Source organism: Panulirus ornatus, chromosome 48 (assembly GCF_036320965.1).
Source record: "Panulirus ornatus isolate Po-2019 chromosome 48, ASM3632096v1, whole genome shotgun sequence".
NCBI classification, from domain to species: Eukaryota; Metazoa; Arthropoda; class Malacostraca; order Decapoda; family Palinuridae; genus Panulirus; species Panulirus ornatus.
Genome location: NC_092271.1, coordinates 21,724,612 through 21,745,336, shown reverse-complemented (window position 1 = coordinate 21,745,336; position 20,725 = coordinate 21,724,612). Strand labels below are relative to the sequence as shown.

The 20,725-nt window shown below is 36.5% G+C and overlaps 1 protein-coding gene across 2 annotated transcripts; it reads right to left on the bottom strand.

Moving 5' to 3' along the window:
• Positions 1–537: 537 nt before the first annotated feature.
• On the bottom strand, positions 538–20,403 carry LOC139763820 (uncharacterized). Of its 2 annotated transcripts, none has more exons than XM_071690120.1 (6): positions 20,091–20,228; positions 18,169–19,283; positions 14,394–14,502; positions 11,224–11,385; positions 7,940–8,203; positions 538–5,868 (listed from the first exon to the last, which is right to left on the bottom strand). In XM_071690120.1, exons 2-6 carry the CDS (start codon positions 19,272–19,274, stop codon positions 5,713–5,715), a joined length of 1,797 nt encoding a protein of 598 aa, XP_071546221.1. In that variant the 5' UTR covers positions 19,275–19,283; positions 20,091–20,228; the 3' UTR covers positions 538–5,712. The 2 variants fall into 2 exon arrangements, with proteins under 2 accessions (XP_071546221.1, XP_071546223.1); XM_071690122.1 differs by lacking the exon at positions 20,091–20,228 and adding an exon at positions 20,295–20,403 and having other exon boundaries at positions 5,518–5,868.
• Positions 20,404–20,725: the final 322 nt, after the last annotated feature.

Below are 20,725 nucleotides of genomic sequence, written 5' to 3'. Positions count from 1 at the left end.
GAATGTCACACTACTGATCCTGAGATAATATAAAGGCGCAACAGGGATGTAATGAAACTTCCACCTTTTAAATCTTAACAGTTACCAAGATCAGTTGGGAACCATATCACTTCTAGACACTGATGGTCCCATTGTAGTATGATAATCCTAAATTGGACAACAACAAATGCATGACAGAGTAATATTACCAGCAAAAGTGCTTTCGTTACTAACAAAACAAGGTAACTTCAATCTTCAAATTATCACACTGAAATATCAATTATTTTCAAGAGAATTCCATTCTTTGGACTTAAAGAGTAAATTCATGTCATTCATACTGAAAAAAATTTCAATATACATTTTATTCTCTACCAACTCTTTAATATCTTCATCCTTTGTTTCTTAATCAAAAATTCTCACAAGAAGTCATTTTCCTTAATTTTCAATATAAACCTCATATTTTACATATTCATTAACAATATCCTTTTCTTCTATAGCTTTTTTACTTTTTTTCTTTCTTCTCCCCTTCTATTCCTTTCCTTCTATCCTCATCCCTTGTTCCTTTGCCCCACGTATATTTGTACATAAGACTGTTTCATGTGACACCACATTTACTTTCTTCTTGCTAATTTCTGATTCATTCATTTCTTGCTCTATCTATCAGTTTTTCAGTCTCCATCTCTTTTCTTTCTGTCATCCTCATCCTGTTTCTCATTCCTAGTCTAAAAATGTTTCACTTATTATTTCATTCCTTTTTATCCCCTTCTCCCACTTTTCAAATTAACATTCCTTTCTTATTTGCTTTTGCATTCCACTTCTTCAAACTAGCTCTTGCTTTAGAAAAGAGGATATACCTGTACAATTACTTTGCTATTGTAGGTGCAAACATACAGCTCAGTCTCATACAATGATTTGTAAGTTCCAAACTTGGGGTTACTAAGTTCATTTTTTGGGTCACAGTTTCTCCTCACTGTATTCAGAAAAGTTTCCTGTGGTGAGTAAGTGCATCAACTGTTAAGTCACTGCTACCACACTCATCTATATTTCCCATAGTTTTTATTGAAACACTAATATGAAAAATTCCCAAAGAGATTTTTGTGCATAGGCAGGGAACCCTACTAAACCTTGACTGATCACTGGGGTTATGAAAGGTATGAACCAGAAATTTTGGGGCTGTGCATGAATATGTTTGGGAACCCAAGCCATTATAGGGTACAGCCCTCACCTGAGAAGAGTGCATATTATCACTTATTTATAAACCATATGTGGATGTTAACGGAGAATTATCAAAACCTTCTTACACAAAAATTTCCTCACTTCACATGATTCATCATGCAATGGAGCAACAATCAATTGCTTTTAAAGGCAAAAAATTAATTGCATAACAAGTCCAAGTAAAATGAAATACTATGTAAATCACCATAAGTTGCAATCCTGAGAAGGTAGTACACTTAAGTAATGCAGATCCAAAACAAAGAATTTATGACCAAGTGGCTCTCAGAAAGATGATATATGTATTAGTGGAACCCATATTATACTGTATCCATTGTGTTCTGTATTATACAAATTGTAATATGTGCTTATGACTGAATTAAACTTATCTCATCAATCTCTTAAACACACAATTCTATTATATTCCCATAATAACTTTCAGTATTTCATCACCATGTACTGTACTAAAAATTATCTGCCAAGAAGCAGGCAGATACTAAATTTGGACTTTTCACATTATCAATCACCCAATCACACACAGCCAGTCACTCAAATATCAGCCAGAATGCCCTGGTTTTTCCTTATTTTGATGATTTATGTGGAATACAAGGTACAAGGAAATTATTCAATGTTCTCATATTTCATCCTTGAATGCTACTCACAGCAAACAATAAATTTCTAAATATCAACTAATTCTGTGAAAACCTAATCTAATTGTAATCCAGCTTTGGAAATCAATTGAACCTTTGAAAACCTAATATGATCATAATCCAGTTTTGGTTTTATGTATGTTGTGAACAGTAGACCAAACATTTCCTTACTCGTATACTTAAATGCAGCTCTGATATTATATTTTCAGGCAGAAAACTTGCCTCCTTAAATATTCTAAAGAGGAGCCCTGGCAACAGGCTGGGCATAATGTGATCCTTATGTCTCTTTTACGAACAGATTCCTCCAGCCCCTACCAGGTAATAATATCGCCAAGGCTTCACTGTGTCCCATCCTGTCCATGCACATTATATAATTACCTATTCCTAATTACATACAGTATTTGTACTGTAAAGAGACAGTGCTACCTTCAAGGGGCCCCATCTGTTGTACAATCTCTACTTTCATACAACTTCTTAATTTCACGTATGTCGTCTACATTAAACATGTCCTGTCATTCTGTTACATTCATTCACCACTCATGCTATAAAACTACTTCATTCTATCTTTTTAAACATGTTTCTATCTTAATTTCATGTTATGTTCACTGGTTTAACCATTCCTACAGCTCTTGAAGATCTGTTCTCCAGCTACATCAACCTGTTTTAAAAGCTTAAAGGTGGTGATTAGTTCACCCCCCTACTGTTTTCTCTTCCTTGGTGGGCAAATTTCTAGCCTCTGGCCTTTCCCTGAAAATCAGTTCTCTTAAATCTGCTGCTGTTATTGTTGCTTTCCTCTGGACCTTCTCTATTAACTCTTTGTGCTTTTTCGGTGCAGCAATCGAACTTGAGAAGCATAATCTAGTTTTGCCTTATCTAGGATATGAAGAAATACTAAATACATCCTTTTCTAATATCTGCCAGCAGACATTTTATCTCCTCTACTCTCCTAATGTGGGACTCTAATGACAGGTTATGAACAAAGCTGATTCCCAAAAACTTCTCACACACACACACACACACATGAGGCTTATTTCCTGCTAAATAATAATAACATCAAGATCCACTCTCACTTTTTCCCATCCATATAACTTTAAATTTGCATGTAACTGAATTTCACCAACGACGCACTGGACCAAATTTGGAGTCTATTTAGGTCCCTTTTAAAGCTGATGCAATCCTCCTTGCTCTTCACTTTCCTTAAAATCTTTGATTGTCTGGAAACATGTTCCAGTAAGAGTTAATACCTACTGGCAAGTTATTCACATTGATCAAGAAGAATAACGGTCCCCAACCAGAACCTTGCTGCATTCCAGTGGTGACCTGCATCCATTTGGAGAAGGCTCTTCTGACATGTGTCTGTTTCCCTTTCACTAAGATTATCTATCCATTAGAGGAGTGTCATTCTTATTCCTGGCTGGTGATCCATCTTCTTAATCAGCCTCAAATGCAGTACAGTATCAAATGCTTTCGGGCAGTCCAGATATGATCAATCCACCCAGTCCTCCCTTTTGTATAGGACAATCCTTAGCTCTCAAAGAAATCCAAGAGGTTTAATACAAGTGACCTTTCCCTAAAACCACATTGCCACTACTCAGATAAAATGTTCTCTTTAGAATGACATCCATTTGCTTTCTGATTATCAGTGTGTGTGTGTGTGTGTGTGTGTGTGTGTGTGTGTGTGTGTGTGTGTGTGCGTGCGTGTGCATGTAAAGCTTCATTCATCAACCACCTAGCTGCTAAACTTTAACATTCAGCACTTTGGGAGTGAAAGGTGAATGATATCTTTGCAAGCACACTAGTTGTAGTTATTTATTATTAATAATGTTTTATCACAGTTAATTCAAAGAATATTTATATATATTCATATCAATGATGTTCTCTGGTTCTGAAACTTGTTGTCAGACAATCTGGTCATTCTGTCTAGAAGATAATGGACACTAATTGGTGGTGGTGTGTGGAAAATGTAGTGGCAAAGAGAATACGGGGATACCAAGAGTTCCTATACTTTCTTGTTATATACAGATGACCCATTTTCTAACATTTCTTATTGGTTTCCTTTATGAGACAAAATGAAGAAAAATAAGAGCAAATTGAGCTAAGTTAGCACCATAGGCCCACCCAGAACTTTATCAGTTAGAAATATGAAAGCTTAAAGTCAGGAAATGGCTTGGTCCCAAGTATTTAGGACTAGCAAATTTATAATGTAGTAACTCCTCTTCATACATTATACTTAGGAATTGGATTATTTTTCTGTCATAAGATATTCCCTATTGCTGAGTTTGAAATTCTAGACTCACAAGATAACTTAGCCCGTGGCATAACTTACACAATCCATTATACGTTAAATTTTTCTTCTGTTAGAGTGCCTTCCTTTTTCTCTTCGCAGTGACTCATGAGGAATATAATGAAGTTGTGATGGTGTTCTTGCTAGTCACTGCATAGGGATGGCCCACTTTTCCAAGATATAATTCAAGGTTAAGACTGCAGGTAACTTATAAGCTGGTCTGATTAGCACCAACCACATCAAAACATACAATACCATCTTGTGGCTGACACTATCTTTCATGGATGGAGAGTTGATATACTTTTCCAGACTTTTTGAGGGAGTTCTGAATACATAAAATGTTTTGTGACTTGGGAAAGTTGAGTTTTGGATCTGCACTATTTGAGTGTACCACAATCAACTTCACACTAACACTGATTCATACGGCATACTTTTAGTATGACTATATTTTGATAACCCATAATTTCTAAACTGAAGATCTGTCATATCTAGCCACAGTCCAATAATCTTTTATGAGAGCAAATACAGATGAACTTCAGTATCTTGTATTATGCTATTGCTACATTTCCATAAAATGTAACATTCAACTAAATCTGCAATTTATATATATTCAATCATATTAAATATGACAAAAATTTAGAACATTCTCCAAAAGTTTATTCACCATAGACCAGCTACCAAATAGCAAAAGCTGCCTAAATTCAGTATTCCCTATTTCTTTTTAAATCACTTTGTCTCATTCAGCTCCTGCCATCTTTGGCAATGTTTAGTTTTTCTTTCCATACACACTTGAACCTGTCACCTTGTCATTCATCTCTATAAAGCCAGCAACACTTGCACTATTCATCATAAATTACATGTCTTTCATTTTCACCAATGGCAACTGTCTGAGTGAGGTAAACTTATTGGCCCATATCCTAGCTAATATGGCAGTGGGAAACTGTGGAAAACACAAAAAGAAATATTCTGTCTATGCTAAATCCTGAGCCTTGAATTTCAGCAATATTCACTTCTTAAGTTTTTGAAACTAACATCCATGACTTACAATATAACTGAGGTCCATCATTTTCTTCTCTCACCATTACTTCCTCATTTCTTGCACACATCAAATATCTCATCCATAACGCAATCTCTTTTGTGGTTTGTAATAATTTCAAAATGTTTGCTATCTCATTTACACTGGAATTTTCATTATCTGTATCATGCTTTGCTTCTATTCTCCTAGTTTCCATGTAAATTTTTTTCTAACTTCCCCATTGTATAACAAAAGGGCTTTAATTCATTTCCATGACAGCTAAGTCAACATGCAGATATTGTAAACAAATTATTCAAGGTTTACTTATGTGGAAAAGAACTGTGACATAAATATGGGGAAAACTCCACATAAGCAACTTCACTTAGATGATTATTATATTTTCGTTTTTACATTACTTTTCATTTTCATTTTTCTGATAAAATTTTTTCATTCTTCCACCAATCTAAGAAACTTCAGCTTCACCCCACCTTTAAGTTTTACTCAGTTCTACTGTCTAGGAAGCTTTCTTGCATATGTTCCAAGATAGCATTCTCTCAATGCTATTCTTGCAATCACAATCCTGAATTTACATCTATTGTGTGATGTTCAAAGGTTTCTGGAGGCACTAAGACATGATTTGTCTGATCTTCAGGTTCTAGTGTTGAAGTATAGTCTTGCTGGGAATTGGCAATCAAATACTGAAGTTCACTGGATACCGGTGTCCCATCCTGAAAAAGTAACAGGTTAACTATTAAAAAAAAACTCCTTTCAAATAAAAGGTAGAGTTGTGCAAGCAAAACTTTCTCAAAACTTTACACCTACACAGCTAACACAGTTGATAATCTTATAGAAATACTCTGGCATTTCCAGAGGAATTATTCATGCTAGTGCACTTGTTTGGGCATGCAACAGTGCAATGACAGTGTGCATAGTTTGAGATAAAAGACTGCATTAGAAGTTTGCTTGTCATGACTGGAAGCACAAGAAAAAAAGAGTAAGCCTCATTTCCTCCAACAGAGATACCATCAGTTAAGAACCACTCCATGTGGCGTATGGTGAAGTCTTTTCTAAAGAGAACTTTAGCAAATGGGTAAGTGAAAGGTATGTCATTGTGAAAAGACATGAGAAAGTCAGAGTGCAACGATATTAGTTCAATTAGGAGAACTGATGGTAAAATGAGAATATCAGAAACGAAGGCCAAATTTTGAAACAGATGGCATTAAAGATAAGAGATATAAGGTCTACTTGGCAGAGAATGGGCATGTTTATCTCATACTAAACCCATATCCCACACTCACAACAAAGATGATAATTGAGATTACTTTTATAGGTAAAAAATATGGTGGGAACATCAATGAAAAGCGATGTCTCTAAAGGAGTAATAATAATAATAAAAACAGTGAAATGGCATTCCACATTGGAAAAATTAGTTTCAAGGCAGCAAAAGTTAAAATTAATATTAATCAAGGCAGATCTCACAATACGAAGACATGCATGAAGCTGATGACAGCTGTTTGAGTCTATTCTTCATTGCCAACAAAGTCAGCATTGGACATGAGTATTCTTAGCAACCTACAACACAGGATGCTAAGGGATATGTTCTATGATACTGCATGAAGCTGATGTACAAACAAAAAAAAGGGAGGTTAAGTTTAGTACAAATGGATTAGGATTACATCCCTTACACTGTAAATATCTGTAAGACTAGAGAAGAAGAGAACTATGTAAAGGGGCTAAAAGTGCCAACCAGTATCCTAGTTTATTCATTGGCACTGCACAAGAAAACTAAAGCTAAAAATATGACACTGATACCATTACTTGTACCTCAAATGCTCTATTAGTAACATTAAATAGGTGTTTTACTGGTTTGCCCAGCAAAAAAAATATCTGAGGTAGTATATAGGTGAACATGAGATAACACTTCCATGATACATGCATACTGAGAACCTCAGTAAGGAAAGTATTGCTATTAATGCTACAACAACATCAAATCTATGATCTCTGTTTTCATCCTTGTTCAATATTTCCCACCTTTACGAGATACTATCAAAGAACAACAGCCCTGCTCACATCCACTCTCAGGCTGTCATGCATAATGTATCAAAACCACACAGCAATAGCCAACTGTCCACAGCCAAGTTCCAAAGACCATTCTGTGGTTTCTCCTGACTACTTCATATACCCCTGTTCAACCCACTGTAGCATGTCTACCCCATACACCACGCCACTCTTAATTCATTCTATCCCATGCATACCATTCACTCTCCTGAATGCTTGAGCTACACCAAAAAGCCTCTTTCACTCCATCTTTCACCATTAATGGACTCCCTATACATTTGCTTTTATACCGAAAGTGAAAACTCACCTTCAGTGAGGTTGCTTCATCATCAATGGTCAGAATGGAATAAAGTCTTGTTAAGGGACTTCTCACTCCAAAGGAGTCCATCTCTTCACTGCTACTGATTGCAGTACAACCTTGACTCGGTAAGAGCACCATAAAAGGTGCCCTGGGGTTATATATTTAAACTCCATCCTTCCATATCCTTCTTAACTTCCCTCCAACTTGCTTCCCCTTTTAATCCATAAAACCTCATAGTAAGTCTCTTCACTCGTCCTTTTCATATATCCAAACCATTTCAGCACATCCTGGCCAGCTTTCACACTCTGAGTGTGCATAATACCTAACCTTGCTCTTACTCTGTCATCATTGACACAATCAACAATAACAATACAAGACATACACCAAAAGAAATACTTTAAACTTTTGAAGTGCATTATGAAACTGCTAGTAAGGCTTACCTGATTTACAAATGCTCCATCTTCCCTTTGGAACACCACAATTTCTCCCTCTGTTCCACTAAGAAGAGAATCACCAATACTCTCTATACCATCAACTTGGTACTGTAGTTTTTCAAACTCATCTGCCTGTTCTGCATGCTGCTGTGTTTCACCCAAAGGGTCAACAAGAGGTTCAACTAAAGAATCAACCACACAGTTAGGGGTTTGGTGGACAGCCTCCTGCAGACCGGGGTCTCTCACAATTTCTCTGCTTTCAGCAAATTCCTGAAAATATGTGAAGATGAAACAGAAGGTAAAATCCGTGTTATTCACTACCTTCACTGCTTGATAAAATAAATATGACTTGGTGAATCTTTCAACATTCAGGCATTCTGAAGATGCATATAGTGTCATCCAAAAAACACAATTTCTGGTTACACATAGTGCAAAAATTCTCTAAAAATCCATTTTTGCATTGTGTGGTTTCGACAGAATTATATATTCTGGCTTTCATCAAAAGACATTTAAAAACTTAAACTATCAACATAAAATTATATACCATGGCTTCCTACAAAAAATACTTTTATTCCTGTCATTGTCATAACAAAATTCATATTTGACTCTAAGAAACCTATATTTCTGGCATTCCATTAGTCCATTCCCAAATGATACTGCAACTGCAGGTATGACACGTTGGGTCTACACAACACAACTGATACTAAGTTAACAAGTAATTGTCTCAAATGGCAATTCCTATGGGAGGAGGGATACCACACTTCAGTACCTTTCTTTGTCCTCTGTAATATCTTATTCTTTTCAGTTTCTAAGTCCCATCTAGCTTGCTATTTACATTTTACATAATCATTCTTCTGATAATGATAGTATTTGGATTTAGGTCTGAAGCTTTTTTGAAGTGAACAATGGGAAATAATTCCCTTTGACTGACTGAGTTATCTGCGAGAGATGATACCTCTGACACAATCATCTTGACAGCTATCATACAAGACTATTTCTTTTGCTTGTTTTTTGCTAAGCATGTCAATATTCTTTCATTTTACATTTTGTTTTTCCAGTCAATCCACAATGCTTTTCACAGCTTTTCTTGAGTTTACTTAATACTGCTTTGAAAGTAATAAATCTACACAAACTGCACTCTTAAAATTCTCTTTCTAATAATAATTATTTCAGTCTTATTATTTATAATATACCAACAAGTATTTCTTTACTTCTCTTATTTCAGTTTTATCAAATTACTTAGCAGACTCCAATGCTTTAACAAAAAAAAAATATCCTGTAGCAACAGTTTTAGGTATCAAACATTTCAGAACAGGTTATATGTTCACCTGCATATAATATTTCAACAAAGTTGATGTTTCTCTAAAAATTTCTGAAATACACAGGGCCAAGTTCTACTTCCTCAGCTTCATTTCTCAATTTGGAGTCCTTAGAAGTTCCACTGTCAGGAAGCTCAAGGCTCATTTCCATGCTATGATCATCAGAGGTCACTTTCATAGTTTCCAGGAGAGGATATGTTATGATTGTCTTCCATCCTGGGTTTAGAGTATTAGAATAAATCCCACAGAAACAAAAAGATATCTCAAAATCTTCTGATCAACCCATCACTTCTCCCTAACATAACCATCTCAACAAAATATGCAGAGAATCACAACAAACCTAACAAGGGCAAACACACTGGAATAGTTCCCTCCAAATTAACAGTGCAAGGTTTAGGAGAACTGTCTATTCAGAACATGAGCACTAAAAATTACAATAGTCTTTTGTATATTTATGGCTGAGAACAAACTCAAGAGAGGACCAGGAGTTAAATACCTCTGGCTACCACTCCAGGATCATCATGCAACTCCACTGATTCTTCTGTCGCTGAAAATGTTACAACCCTCTTCAGGTGGAATGTTAAAAACTACACTCCACAATTAGCTTCAGTGATGAGAATCATCCATGATAGATTTTTCTTTATCTATTTGTCCACACTAAATTTACATGAATGAGGAAATATCCTCACTTTCTACAGCAACAAACATGTCTACAAATCACAAAATCCCATCCATCTCAAAATGGTTACAGATTGTCAGGAGGGGCAAGTATAAAGAAAAAATGGAAAGGAGTAGAGTCAGACCATATAATACTTTTACCCCTGGGTGTGATGGATTGAAAATCAAACACTAATTCTCCTGTTGTCTCAATAAGGTTGGTAAGCTTGACTGCAAAGTCACTGCAATATGAAAAGAGACAGGAATAGTCTCACTGGTAGCTCCACAAGTTCTTATACAAGGAAACCAGGGATACAATTGTGAAGCCAGATGCAAAAGCTCTGTTTGGAATTTTTCACCAATTTATTGCACTGTCTGACACTGTAGGGGTAAAAGTAATATAAGGTCTGACTGCACATAAAAGCACTGAAAATGATACACATTATTTCATAAGACCTATCATGCATCTATCTATTCATATTTCTAGCACCCATTCCCATCAAGAACTCCCTCAAGGGGATGGCCAAGACAAAAGAGTCTCCACAAATGATGAACTCCAGTACCACTTCTAAGCATTTAGCACCTCACCCTTAACAGGCGATTGGCAGAGGGCATCTCTAGCAAAAAGGGTTTTCAGAGGCTCCAACTTAATGTTCCTACTAACTACTTCTACTAACTGTGTCTAAGCAAAAAGGTTTTCAGAGGCTCCAACTTAATGTTCCTACCAACTACTTCTACTAACTGTGTCTATCTAGTATTCCTACCTAATGTTCATATATTACTTCTACCAAATGCTCCAATCAAATGTTCCTACCTATTACTTCTACCTAATGCTCCTGTCTGTTGTTCCTACCTACTACTCCTATCCAATGCTCCAAACATTTTGTCAAAAGGCAAGGCTACCACATAGGGCTCATTGCAAGAAAATCTACAGTTAACAAAGAATAAGCTGTGTGAATTAAATTTTGTTAAGTGTCATACATGACAAGGAGAAATTGTGTTTGTTAACAGAATGCCAGTAGTCCACATGTGGGTGAGGCAGAAAGAAAGACAGCTACCTGGGTCAGAGGAGTGCAACTGAAGTGCTGGCTCAATACATAGCTATCACTAATCCTCCTGATGCCCAGGCGGGTATTACTTGTAATATACCTCCTTGGTTGGTGGCCGCTAACAAACTACTAACTACTATCTTGATTTCATGCATCATTTGCAAAAACTAAATAGATATGGAGATTACTTTATCATAATGATACACATAGCAATGAAAAGATGTTCATGAGGCAAATCTGAGTTAAAATACTAAACTGCACTTGCCTGCTGAGGCTGACAGTATGATGTGAAGAGGTATTCCACATCCCTTGAATGATCCTTGTTGCTGACCATTATCTCAGGACTGTAACAATCTTCATCTGTTACTGCTGACATCGAAAGGGGTAGAGAAAATACATCTCCTACTATAATTTCTTCTGTCGCAGTCTATATTGAAAAAGAGAAACAGAAGATACTGTACACTCAAATAATACTTAAGTTCGATTAGCATCTGAAGAAAACAAGTGGTGAATTCTTAAGCATTCTTTCCAAAAGTAAACTGATAATATTCATGAAGGGCTATATTTGTCTATCTATTTCTATCTATCTGTCTTTAAATTGGTTCTGCTCAAATGTACTGGATCAAATGCAAACAGTTTAAATTTCCTTTCAACTACCTTAAATCTATGTCCAATGAGCAGAAGTGAAAACTAGCTTTGGCACTTTCATAAGAGCTTTTCTTTCATCAAGTTAAAGTAATGCCTTCATTTACAATGCCAAGTGCAAACACAAAATCACTCCACGATAATGAGAGAAATCATTCCTCTAGCATATTCACTAGAAATATCTCCTGCACTTAACAGTTCCCTCAGTGCATCTGTCCATTTATTTTGAAGTCAAGCTCTTCTTTTATCATTGAATATGCAATCCAAATATCAACTTCACCAACTGCAACTGTCATGCATCCTAAATGTCTAAACCAACTTAAAAAGCTTTCATCCATACTATATCTATCATACTCCCAACAGGTCTATTAAATATAAGGCACAATGTTCAATGAAACAATGATTACAAAAACCCCTTTACATCACCTAATTCTTTACACTAACTATACATTCACTATTGATCACTCACTAAAAGGAAAACCCCCTAACCTTGGCCTTTCATTAGAGTTAACAAGTGATCTGATGAAAAATCAAATTTCTGACAGAAAAAAAATTTTCCTGTTAAAGAAAGAACCCTATAAGCAACTGAGACACAGCATTAGCTCAGTGTAAGAATAAAACACAAGAGGCCAAAAAAATATATGGGATTGGCAAATACTCATTCACAAGGCTAAATGACCATACGATAACGTACTCAGATCCTAAAATGTCACAACAAGGAGGATGCATTGTAAAGAATCAAGAAAAGTTTTTTAAAAGAAGGGAATGGAAATCTATATAAAGCTTTGCAGACCTGCCTTGAGTTTTCAGTCTGTATTTTTGTCTTCCTTGCCTACAATTCTCATCTACAGACAAAGAGCACATCAATGAAGAGGAAATCAAAGAAAACCCTTTGAAAGAAAATGAAAAAAAACAACTAAAATGATGGCTTACCTTCCACTTCAACTATCCTTTTCCAAAGGGGGTCTATACAAATTCACACAAGGAATGTCATCCACATCTAAGTGCTTGTTGAACTGATGTGCTTGTCAAATGGTGAAGATCCCTTAATCTAAAGTAATCCCATGAGAGGTTCCAAAAGCCCTGGGTAGATGCTCTCTAGCAATAAGCCCAAGATGTGAAAATAATTCCAATTCTCAGAATGGCCTTCATTGGGCTGTCTCAACTGAGAGGAACCAAGTCTTGCTAAAGTTCCATGAAGGAACAGGCCCTAGAAGAACTACTAGAATCCCATCTGGGTAGACATCCTCAGTATAGTTCCAGTAGTGTACCGTTGGTACACTAATCAGAGGACGAGTCTTAGGCTTTGGGGATTTGTCTTCAGGGTATACCCTTCAGATATCCAGGTTCATGCAATAATCTCAACTCAAAAAATACATAAGTGAAATGATGACTAATCAAGCCTTGTTAATGTCTGTCGCAGCATACAGTATACCAGAGTTACCATGAAGACTCCAACAACTTGGTCATCCTAATACATCATCAGTAAACTTGCTTGGACATAGGACCTTTGTACAATAGCTGAGTTGGTGTATAGCCTTAAATTTCAAAAAAGGTTCTTTTTTTGTACTTGGTCACTACTTCCCACATTAGCGAGGCAGTGCCAGGAGCAGACGAAGAAAAGCTGCATCCTCTCACATCCATTCTTTAGTTGTTATGAGTAATGCCCTGGCACCACAGCTCCCTATCCACAACCAGGCCCCACAGTATATATATATATATATATATATATATATATATATATATATATATAAATAAAATACTTTTCATATATCATACATATCTTCTACATGTTAACAGATCTATGAGGCAAAACTTTACTTTTTTCTAAAAATGACAACAATACTAGGTTTGTAAATTGACACCATACCTAGAAGACATATGTACACTATGGGGATCTGTGGTTAAATAAGTTGCATGATATCTATCCAACTGTAGCCAGTAATAGCATGTAACTCTTCTTAAGCTTTCTTGGAACGCCAGCATGATTCACTGGGAAACTGACCCCAAACTGGTTAGCCCAAAAGATCAGTTACCAGATTATACCTTCTGAAAGAATTCATCAAGGACCCTAAACAGACTTGTATATCCTTCATCTAAATAATTCAAGAGCCTTTCAAAAACTGTCAAGCCAAGCAACTTCTGCTAGCTCTCTTGTCTGTCAAAACAGCTTAAACACTGTTAATCAAATAAAAAGAAATGCAGATTTCAACCCCCAAGAAGTTCTGACCCAGCCCTTCTGATGACATTATATGCTACATAAAACAACTACAGTGTCACTGGTGAATACTATACTAGCCTGATTAGAAGTGTTGACCAACGGTATGTTCCTCCTTCATGAAAATGTACTCATGCACAAAATTTGACTGGATTGTTTATCTACCTTTTTATTTCATATCTCATTTAGAAAATTCATTGACTGCTGTTGCACACCAGTTTTTCTTCATTCAATTTTCTAACTAAATATCATTTCAAACATTCTCCAGCATCTATCTAAACCTCTCATACTCTTCAAACAAGACTAATATCTATCTATCTATCTATATCTCTGATGCCTATTCCAACTGGAACTCCCTCAAAAGGGGTGGCCACAGCAACAAAGTCTCCATATCTAAAGACTTCAGTGCTATTTCTTAGCCTTCAGTGTCTCTCCCTTAACAGGCCACTGGCAGAGGGCAAATTTAGTCCAGTGTATGCAGAGGCTCCTACTTAATGTTCCTAATGACTACTTCTATCTAATGCTCCTACCTACAACTTCTACCTAATGCTCTATACACACTGCTAACTTACCTGTTTATTCCTAATGGCTTTCAAAGTTTCCTGCTGCTGCTCCTCCTGTGCATCCCCTAATTCAGGGTCATTCAACACTATCTTCACCATGGCTTCACGGGCTGAAACCCTGTACAGGTAACAAGGGCAGAAATTCTGAAGGCATTTATGTTGCATCAAATAGTCTTAAACAATAACAAAACATATGAAACAATTTGAAAGCTTTGCTTGTCATAAAAAGCTTTCCAGTTCTTGAAAAATTAATACATTGCTGTGTTCATCATCTTTGGGAATACTTTTACTTAACACTTCTCAACAATTTACAGACTGGTAACTTCCAGCTGCATCTAATGATTTGACCATATTACTCTGTCCTTCAAAAAGATGTAGGGGTATAATCAAACAAAGTCGAAAGAAATGGAAGTGAATAAAGAGACTGAAAGATAATAGGATAGCTTAAAAACTAGAGAAAATAAATCAACATATACTGAGTGTATGAATCTAGAGACATTCTTTAACAATCAGTTGGCATATACTGTATACAAAAGTAAAATACCAGTAGAAAGGTAGAAAGGAAGATAACAGGCAGTGAAAGGGGGAGCAAAATATATATAACAGAAAATGACTACAGAATGCTTTATATATAACTACATAATGCTTTATATATAACACCATCTGAGCATTCAACTAGGATTTTGTTACATATCTTGTCAACAAAGCTCAAACTTCAACTGCATGATCATACACCAAGAAAAGCTACAGCAGTCAGAAAAGCTTTGCACGCAGATTATGCACCAGATATGTTCTGCAGACAATAATCCTGTTCCTGCATTCAGTTATATTCAATGGGCCTCTGAACTGATGAGTTTGTAAGCTCATTAACCTCAATCTATGCAGAAAAATTTGCATGAGATCATTCCTATCTCAAATTTAAACACACATTCAGAGATGGGAAAAGCTGAAGTGGAGAATGATCTAGCAGGCTCCACAGGTACTGACACAGCTACAGAGGGAGAGGCAGATAGTGACAGATGCTGAAAGAGAGGAAAAGTCCACTGAAGAAAGTGAAGTTGCAAATGGTAGCCAATAAACCTTAAGCAGAAATTGCAACTGGTAGCCAATAAACCTTGAGCAGAAATATCAATGCATAAAGAGACATAGACTCAGGCACTTTAAGAGAGTAAACACTACAAATAAAGAGAATAATGAAGAGAAGAGACCTTGAAAGGAGAGGCCAGAAAACTACTGCAGGCTAGGCAGCTGGTACAGAATAAGATGTGAAGTGTGATGGAAAAAAAGGGGGGAGAGAGAGGGGATAATGGATGTCTAGAGTATGTAGACACTATGGAGAGGTAACTTACATGTATGGCACGAACAGCATATCATACTTTTGGCAACTATCACTTTGAGGAAGGCTGCAGATTTTGCCATGCAACTGTATGATTCATCATTACAGTTTAGGCACTGCCTAAGTGAATACTGTGAGGATCATCATATATCAGGGTGAATGAGGTATACATCTCATGATGTTCAAAATATAAGAAAGAATGAAATACAAAACTTTTTCAAGAATTCATTAGGAGCCAGTTGTCAGTTACAGAGCAACTAATCAGGCTAAGGGATTAAGAGTGAAGAACTGCTGGGATAATCTAAGGGTATGTCAGGAATAACATGTTCAAAAGTGTTTTCAATGTGGAAGACAAAACCCCAACATTAATGAGTTGGTGAGGGGAGATTTAAGAAAACATAAATATCCAGAAAAGAACATTAAGTGCTGCAAATGTGTGCCGACAGACTAGATAAACCTCTTGAATACTAATCAATGGAGACAGTCAGAGTGCCAAGGGATTAGAAAAGGTTACACCTCATACCTTTTCCTTTTTTCATACTATTCGCCATTTCCCGCATTAGTGAGGTAGTGTTAAGAACAGAGGACTGGGCCTTTGAGGGAATATCCTCACCTAGCCCCCTTCTCTGTTCCTTCTTTTGGAAAAAAAAAAAAAAAAAAAAAAAAAAAAAACGAAAGGGAAGGATTTCCAGCCCCCTGCTCCCTTCCCTTTTAGTCGCCTTCTATGACACACAGGGAATACATGAAAGTATTCTTTCTCCCCTATCCCCTATCCATTAAAAAGGTGACCAGGAACAGGCGCTAAACTACAGACTTGTATCACTAATAAGTGTCTGTATGGCTGCAAAAGAGATAATCAAAAAGTAAATGAATGAATCTCTACAGAAGTATCATCTGAGAGAGAAACAGCAGTATTTTAGGGAAAGGTCATGTCTAACAACCTCCTAGTTTTCTATGTAAGTGAAAGCTCTGACTTACACAAAAAGGGAAACTGGGTGGACTATTTAAACCCTGACTACTAGAAAGTATCTGATGCCGTACCATATGGAAGGCTGATTAGGAAGCTGGATCACTAATCAGAAATATGGGGGTAAACTCATTCAATGGATAGAAGATTATCTCAGTAGAAGGGAACAGAGGACTCATGTCAGAGAAGCTTTCTTTAAACAAGCTGAGGTAGCCAGCAGAATGCTAGGGGTTCTGTTCTATGACCATTGCTCTTCTTGATCTATGTAAATTACTGAAGTGTAAGGCCTCCTACCTGAATATGTTTGCAGATGATGCAGAAGTCATGATGGAACTAAAAAGTAAGGATTACTTTAGCTTACAAAGGGACTAAAGAGATTCCAAAGTCGGTCTGATACACTGCTGATGAAATTCAACCAAAGCGAACATAAAGCACTGAGGAAGAGACAAAATGAAAGGCCTCAATATGAATATCATCAAACAGGAAAAATGATTTAGGATCCTGTCTGTGAGAAGGAGGGAGGTGACATCATCCCTCACCTGTTGCCAGAGTCCCATATTAGGAGATACGTTATAGAGATAAACTGTTTGTTGGCAAATATTAGAATAGCTTTACAGTATCTGGATAGGGATATTCTTAGCAAGCTATTCAAATCCAAGAAAAAGTTGTTCACCACACCTAAGAGAACCACATTTAGCTAATTGAGAAGGTCCTGAGGAAGGCAAAAAAGATGGTACCAGAAATAAAAGAGCTGAGTTACTGGGTAAGACTATACCTAAGCTTTAAATTTGCCTATCTTGGAAGAGCGAAGAGTGAGGGGTGACCTGACTGCAACATGTAAGTTTCTGAAACAGACCGAAGATGTGAACAGTGAACAGTTCTTCGAGAGATGTAGGGCTCAAGCAACCAGAAGACATAAGATGAAATTAACTAAGAAACTTGTTAAAAAAGACATAAAGAAGTATTTCTGCAGTAAAATAACGGTGAATGATTGGAATAAGATCAGTGAGGATATGGCAAATGCAGACAGCACACAAATTTCGTAAAAGTATGACAACAGAGAATGTTCAAGAGAGGGGTTCCCTCCCTGTACATTACAAACAGGTAATTGCATGCCTTTCTTTAAAATTTGGACAAGGGACCAAACAATGGCTGGGTTGAGAGGCTTAACAGAGGTTGGGTAGAACTGCTACAGGAAGATGTGATAAAGGAACTTAAAATCTCAGCGAAGCTCAACAGAGAAGAGCATATCAACCTCAACACAACTCAGTAACAAGACATGTAACATCCTTCATATACTGTATGCCAACATACAATGGAGCTCAAATCCCACAAAAATAAAATTCCCTTTATAAGCAGCTTGTTCAATGAGTCAAATGCAAATAAACCAATACATTAATACAGAATCTAATATCAAATATCTTTTTATAATCAAACAACAAACTCCCTATACAACAAGTACAACAGAGAATGACACTTACCTTATTACAACTATTTGGTTGTCTTCCCCCACAACCAACTGTTCTGATTCTATCAAGATTTTGATCTGTGATGTTATCTCTTCCTCTGTCAGAACAGTCCCTTCCTTGGCTATAAGACGAAGTTCTGTTGGAGGGGAGCTCTGTCCTGTCACAGTTAATTCACATCCTAGATCTTTAGTATGTGACCCAACAGCCTCTAAGGCTTCACTTAGGTATGACTGTCGTGTCACATGTTTTTCACTGGTACTGACTGCCTGAGTCTGATTAGTCTTGCACTCTCTTTTTCTTACTGTTGAAGCACTCTGAGCAATGTTTTTAATATTATCAATTTCTGCTGTAGGCAAAAATATTGTGTCTGAACCACCTTCATTACTATGGTCACTTGTTATAAAAAGACATGACTCTTGTTTCGTGTTGACACTTACTGTATTATTGGATCCTAATCTATTTTGCACTAAGGGGTAAACCAGTGTACTAGTTCTCACCATCTGGTTACGATGATCTTTGTTTAGGTTTTGTACTGTTCTATTAAGTATTACATTTTCTACAACACTGTCTGTGCTAGGAGAGTTGTCACCAGTTTTAGTGAGGAACAAGTTTTCTAAACTAACACCAGATCCTATTCTCTCATCTTCATTAATCAACAATGAATTAGAATTACGAACTCCATTTCTCCTTACATTGTTTAACTGTTTATGAGTCAATGTACCTGTGTATGTTTTAGCTTGACTATATCTTGGCCTTTTAGCACTTGGAGGTAATTCTGAGACTTGTAAAGATGACTTTGCTAACTTCACACTGTTGATAACATTTTTAACCACTTCATCTAAACTGTTAATAACATCCTTAGCAGGTTGGATGCACATAAATGAATCTTCATTTCCACGCAATAAAATATAGTAACTTTTGTGGTCAGGACCTATGACAGGGCGAATCTGTGCTAGTGTGGTTTCTACACTTTCCACTTGAGCACTACTAGATGCAAGGTTGCCATCATGGATGATCCCTGATCCTGATGGTAGATCACTCTGTTTATCTAGTGAAGATCCAACACTTCCATGGTTTCGTTTCCTTGACAATATTGATATTCTGTCTCTCCATTTCATTTTTGAAACCTGAAGGAAGAAAATAAAACTCGTATCATATATTCAACAAAAGTTTCAATCTTATGAAAATTGGCAACAAAACCCAGACTTGCCATTAGGGTAAATAAATCAAACATTATCAGAAAGAACTTTAATTGTATGACATTTTTTCACCCACAAGCACAAAGTTATCAGCAATGACAGCCACTCAGCCACTACCATACAGTTCTGAAAACTTCTGGGAAGCAAAAGTAACTGTGTTATCAGTATATATGAATATTTCATCCCCTATTTCAATGATTAAATCATCAAAATAAAAAAAAAACGTAATGGTACCAAAACTGACCCTTGTAGTATACCACTTCTTACTTTAAACTAAGCAGAGAATCTGTTTGTCACGGCAATATATAATACTATTGCTATTTCTGAGTGCACTATTATAAATATATAACACTGAATAGCTGAGGTTCGTTTTCGAACGCCTTCAAGCTAATACAAGCTTCCCCAGCATGGTAATGTCAAGTCACTTCAAATCATATTCCGAGTTTTGCCCTCACAATTACGCTTCAAGTTTACACCTTGTTAAGTGTGTCAAACACACAGTTTTACCCGTGGAGACCTTAATTCCACTAAATAATGTTTCATAATGTGCACACATGCATACAAACAAGAGGAATGCGGTACTTTCATCGAAAACAAATCCATAACTTTACAAGGCGAGGTCTTCGGGAAGAACTCCCCATAACATTACCGTCCATACCCACTCCTTTGAGTATTAGAGACTGTGACTGTATCAGGGACTTTACTCCACTGTAGAAAAAAATTCTTGTTACATACCTTAAATTCAGTTCACCCACATCTGGAAATTGGAGAGAGAAAACTTCAGCGACCACCAGCCATAAGATGTGTGTGTACAAGTTGTAAACAAATTCTGCCGATACATCACCGCTTACCATCTAACAGCCGAACTTCGAAATAGGTGTAAGCAACTTTAATTCATAGATTGTTCAACATTTTTAGTCGGAAATTAAAAATCCTTACGTATGAATAATTGTACGATGTGATTCATTCCACTTTTCTTCTGTTGTATTGACATGAACCCAGGCCAGCTTAGAAGGGAGTTCAACCCTGCTCCCACATTGATTTTACCATATTACAATCGATTGATGAATACTAATGATAATTTTGCATTAAGATATCGATTAATATACCACTGAAAATTGAGTGAAACCCGAAAACATAATTCTAAGTCCGACGGAGAATCCGGATTTGGTTCTGTTTGTTTATATTTTTCCTACAAGCGACATCGCACATATTTTTCCCCACCCTGATGTCTGGTCCGGGATTTATATACCTGTGGGAATTAGCTCCTCCTTTTGATCTAAACTATATATATATATATATATATATATATATATATATATATATATATATAAACATCGTCTTTGATTACTCCCACATCTTGCAAAAAA

Coding starts and splice junctions, on each gene's coding strand:
- LOC139763820 (XM_071690122.1), bottom strand. CDS start 19,274: ATGAAATGGAGAGACAGAATATCAATATTGTCAAGGAAACGAAACCAT. Junction 14,503..18,168: donor AACCAAATAGTTGTAATAAG/GTAAGTGTCATT, acceptor TTACCTGTACAG/GGTTTCAGCCCGTGAAGCCA. Junction 8,204..11,223: donor CATACTGTCAGCCTCAGCAG/GCAAGTGCAGTT, acceptor ACATATTTTCAG/GAATTTGCTGAAAGCAGAGA.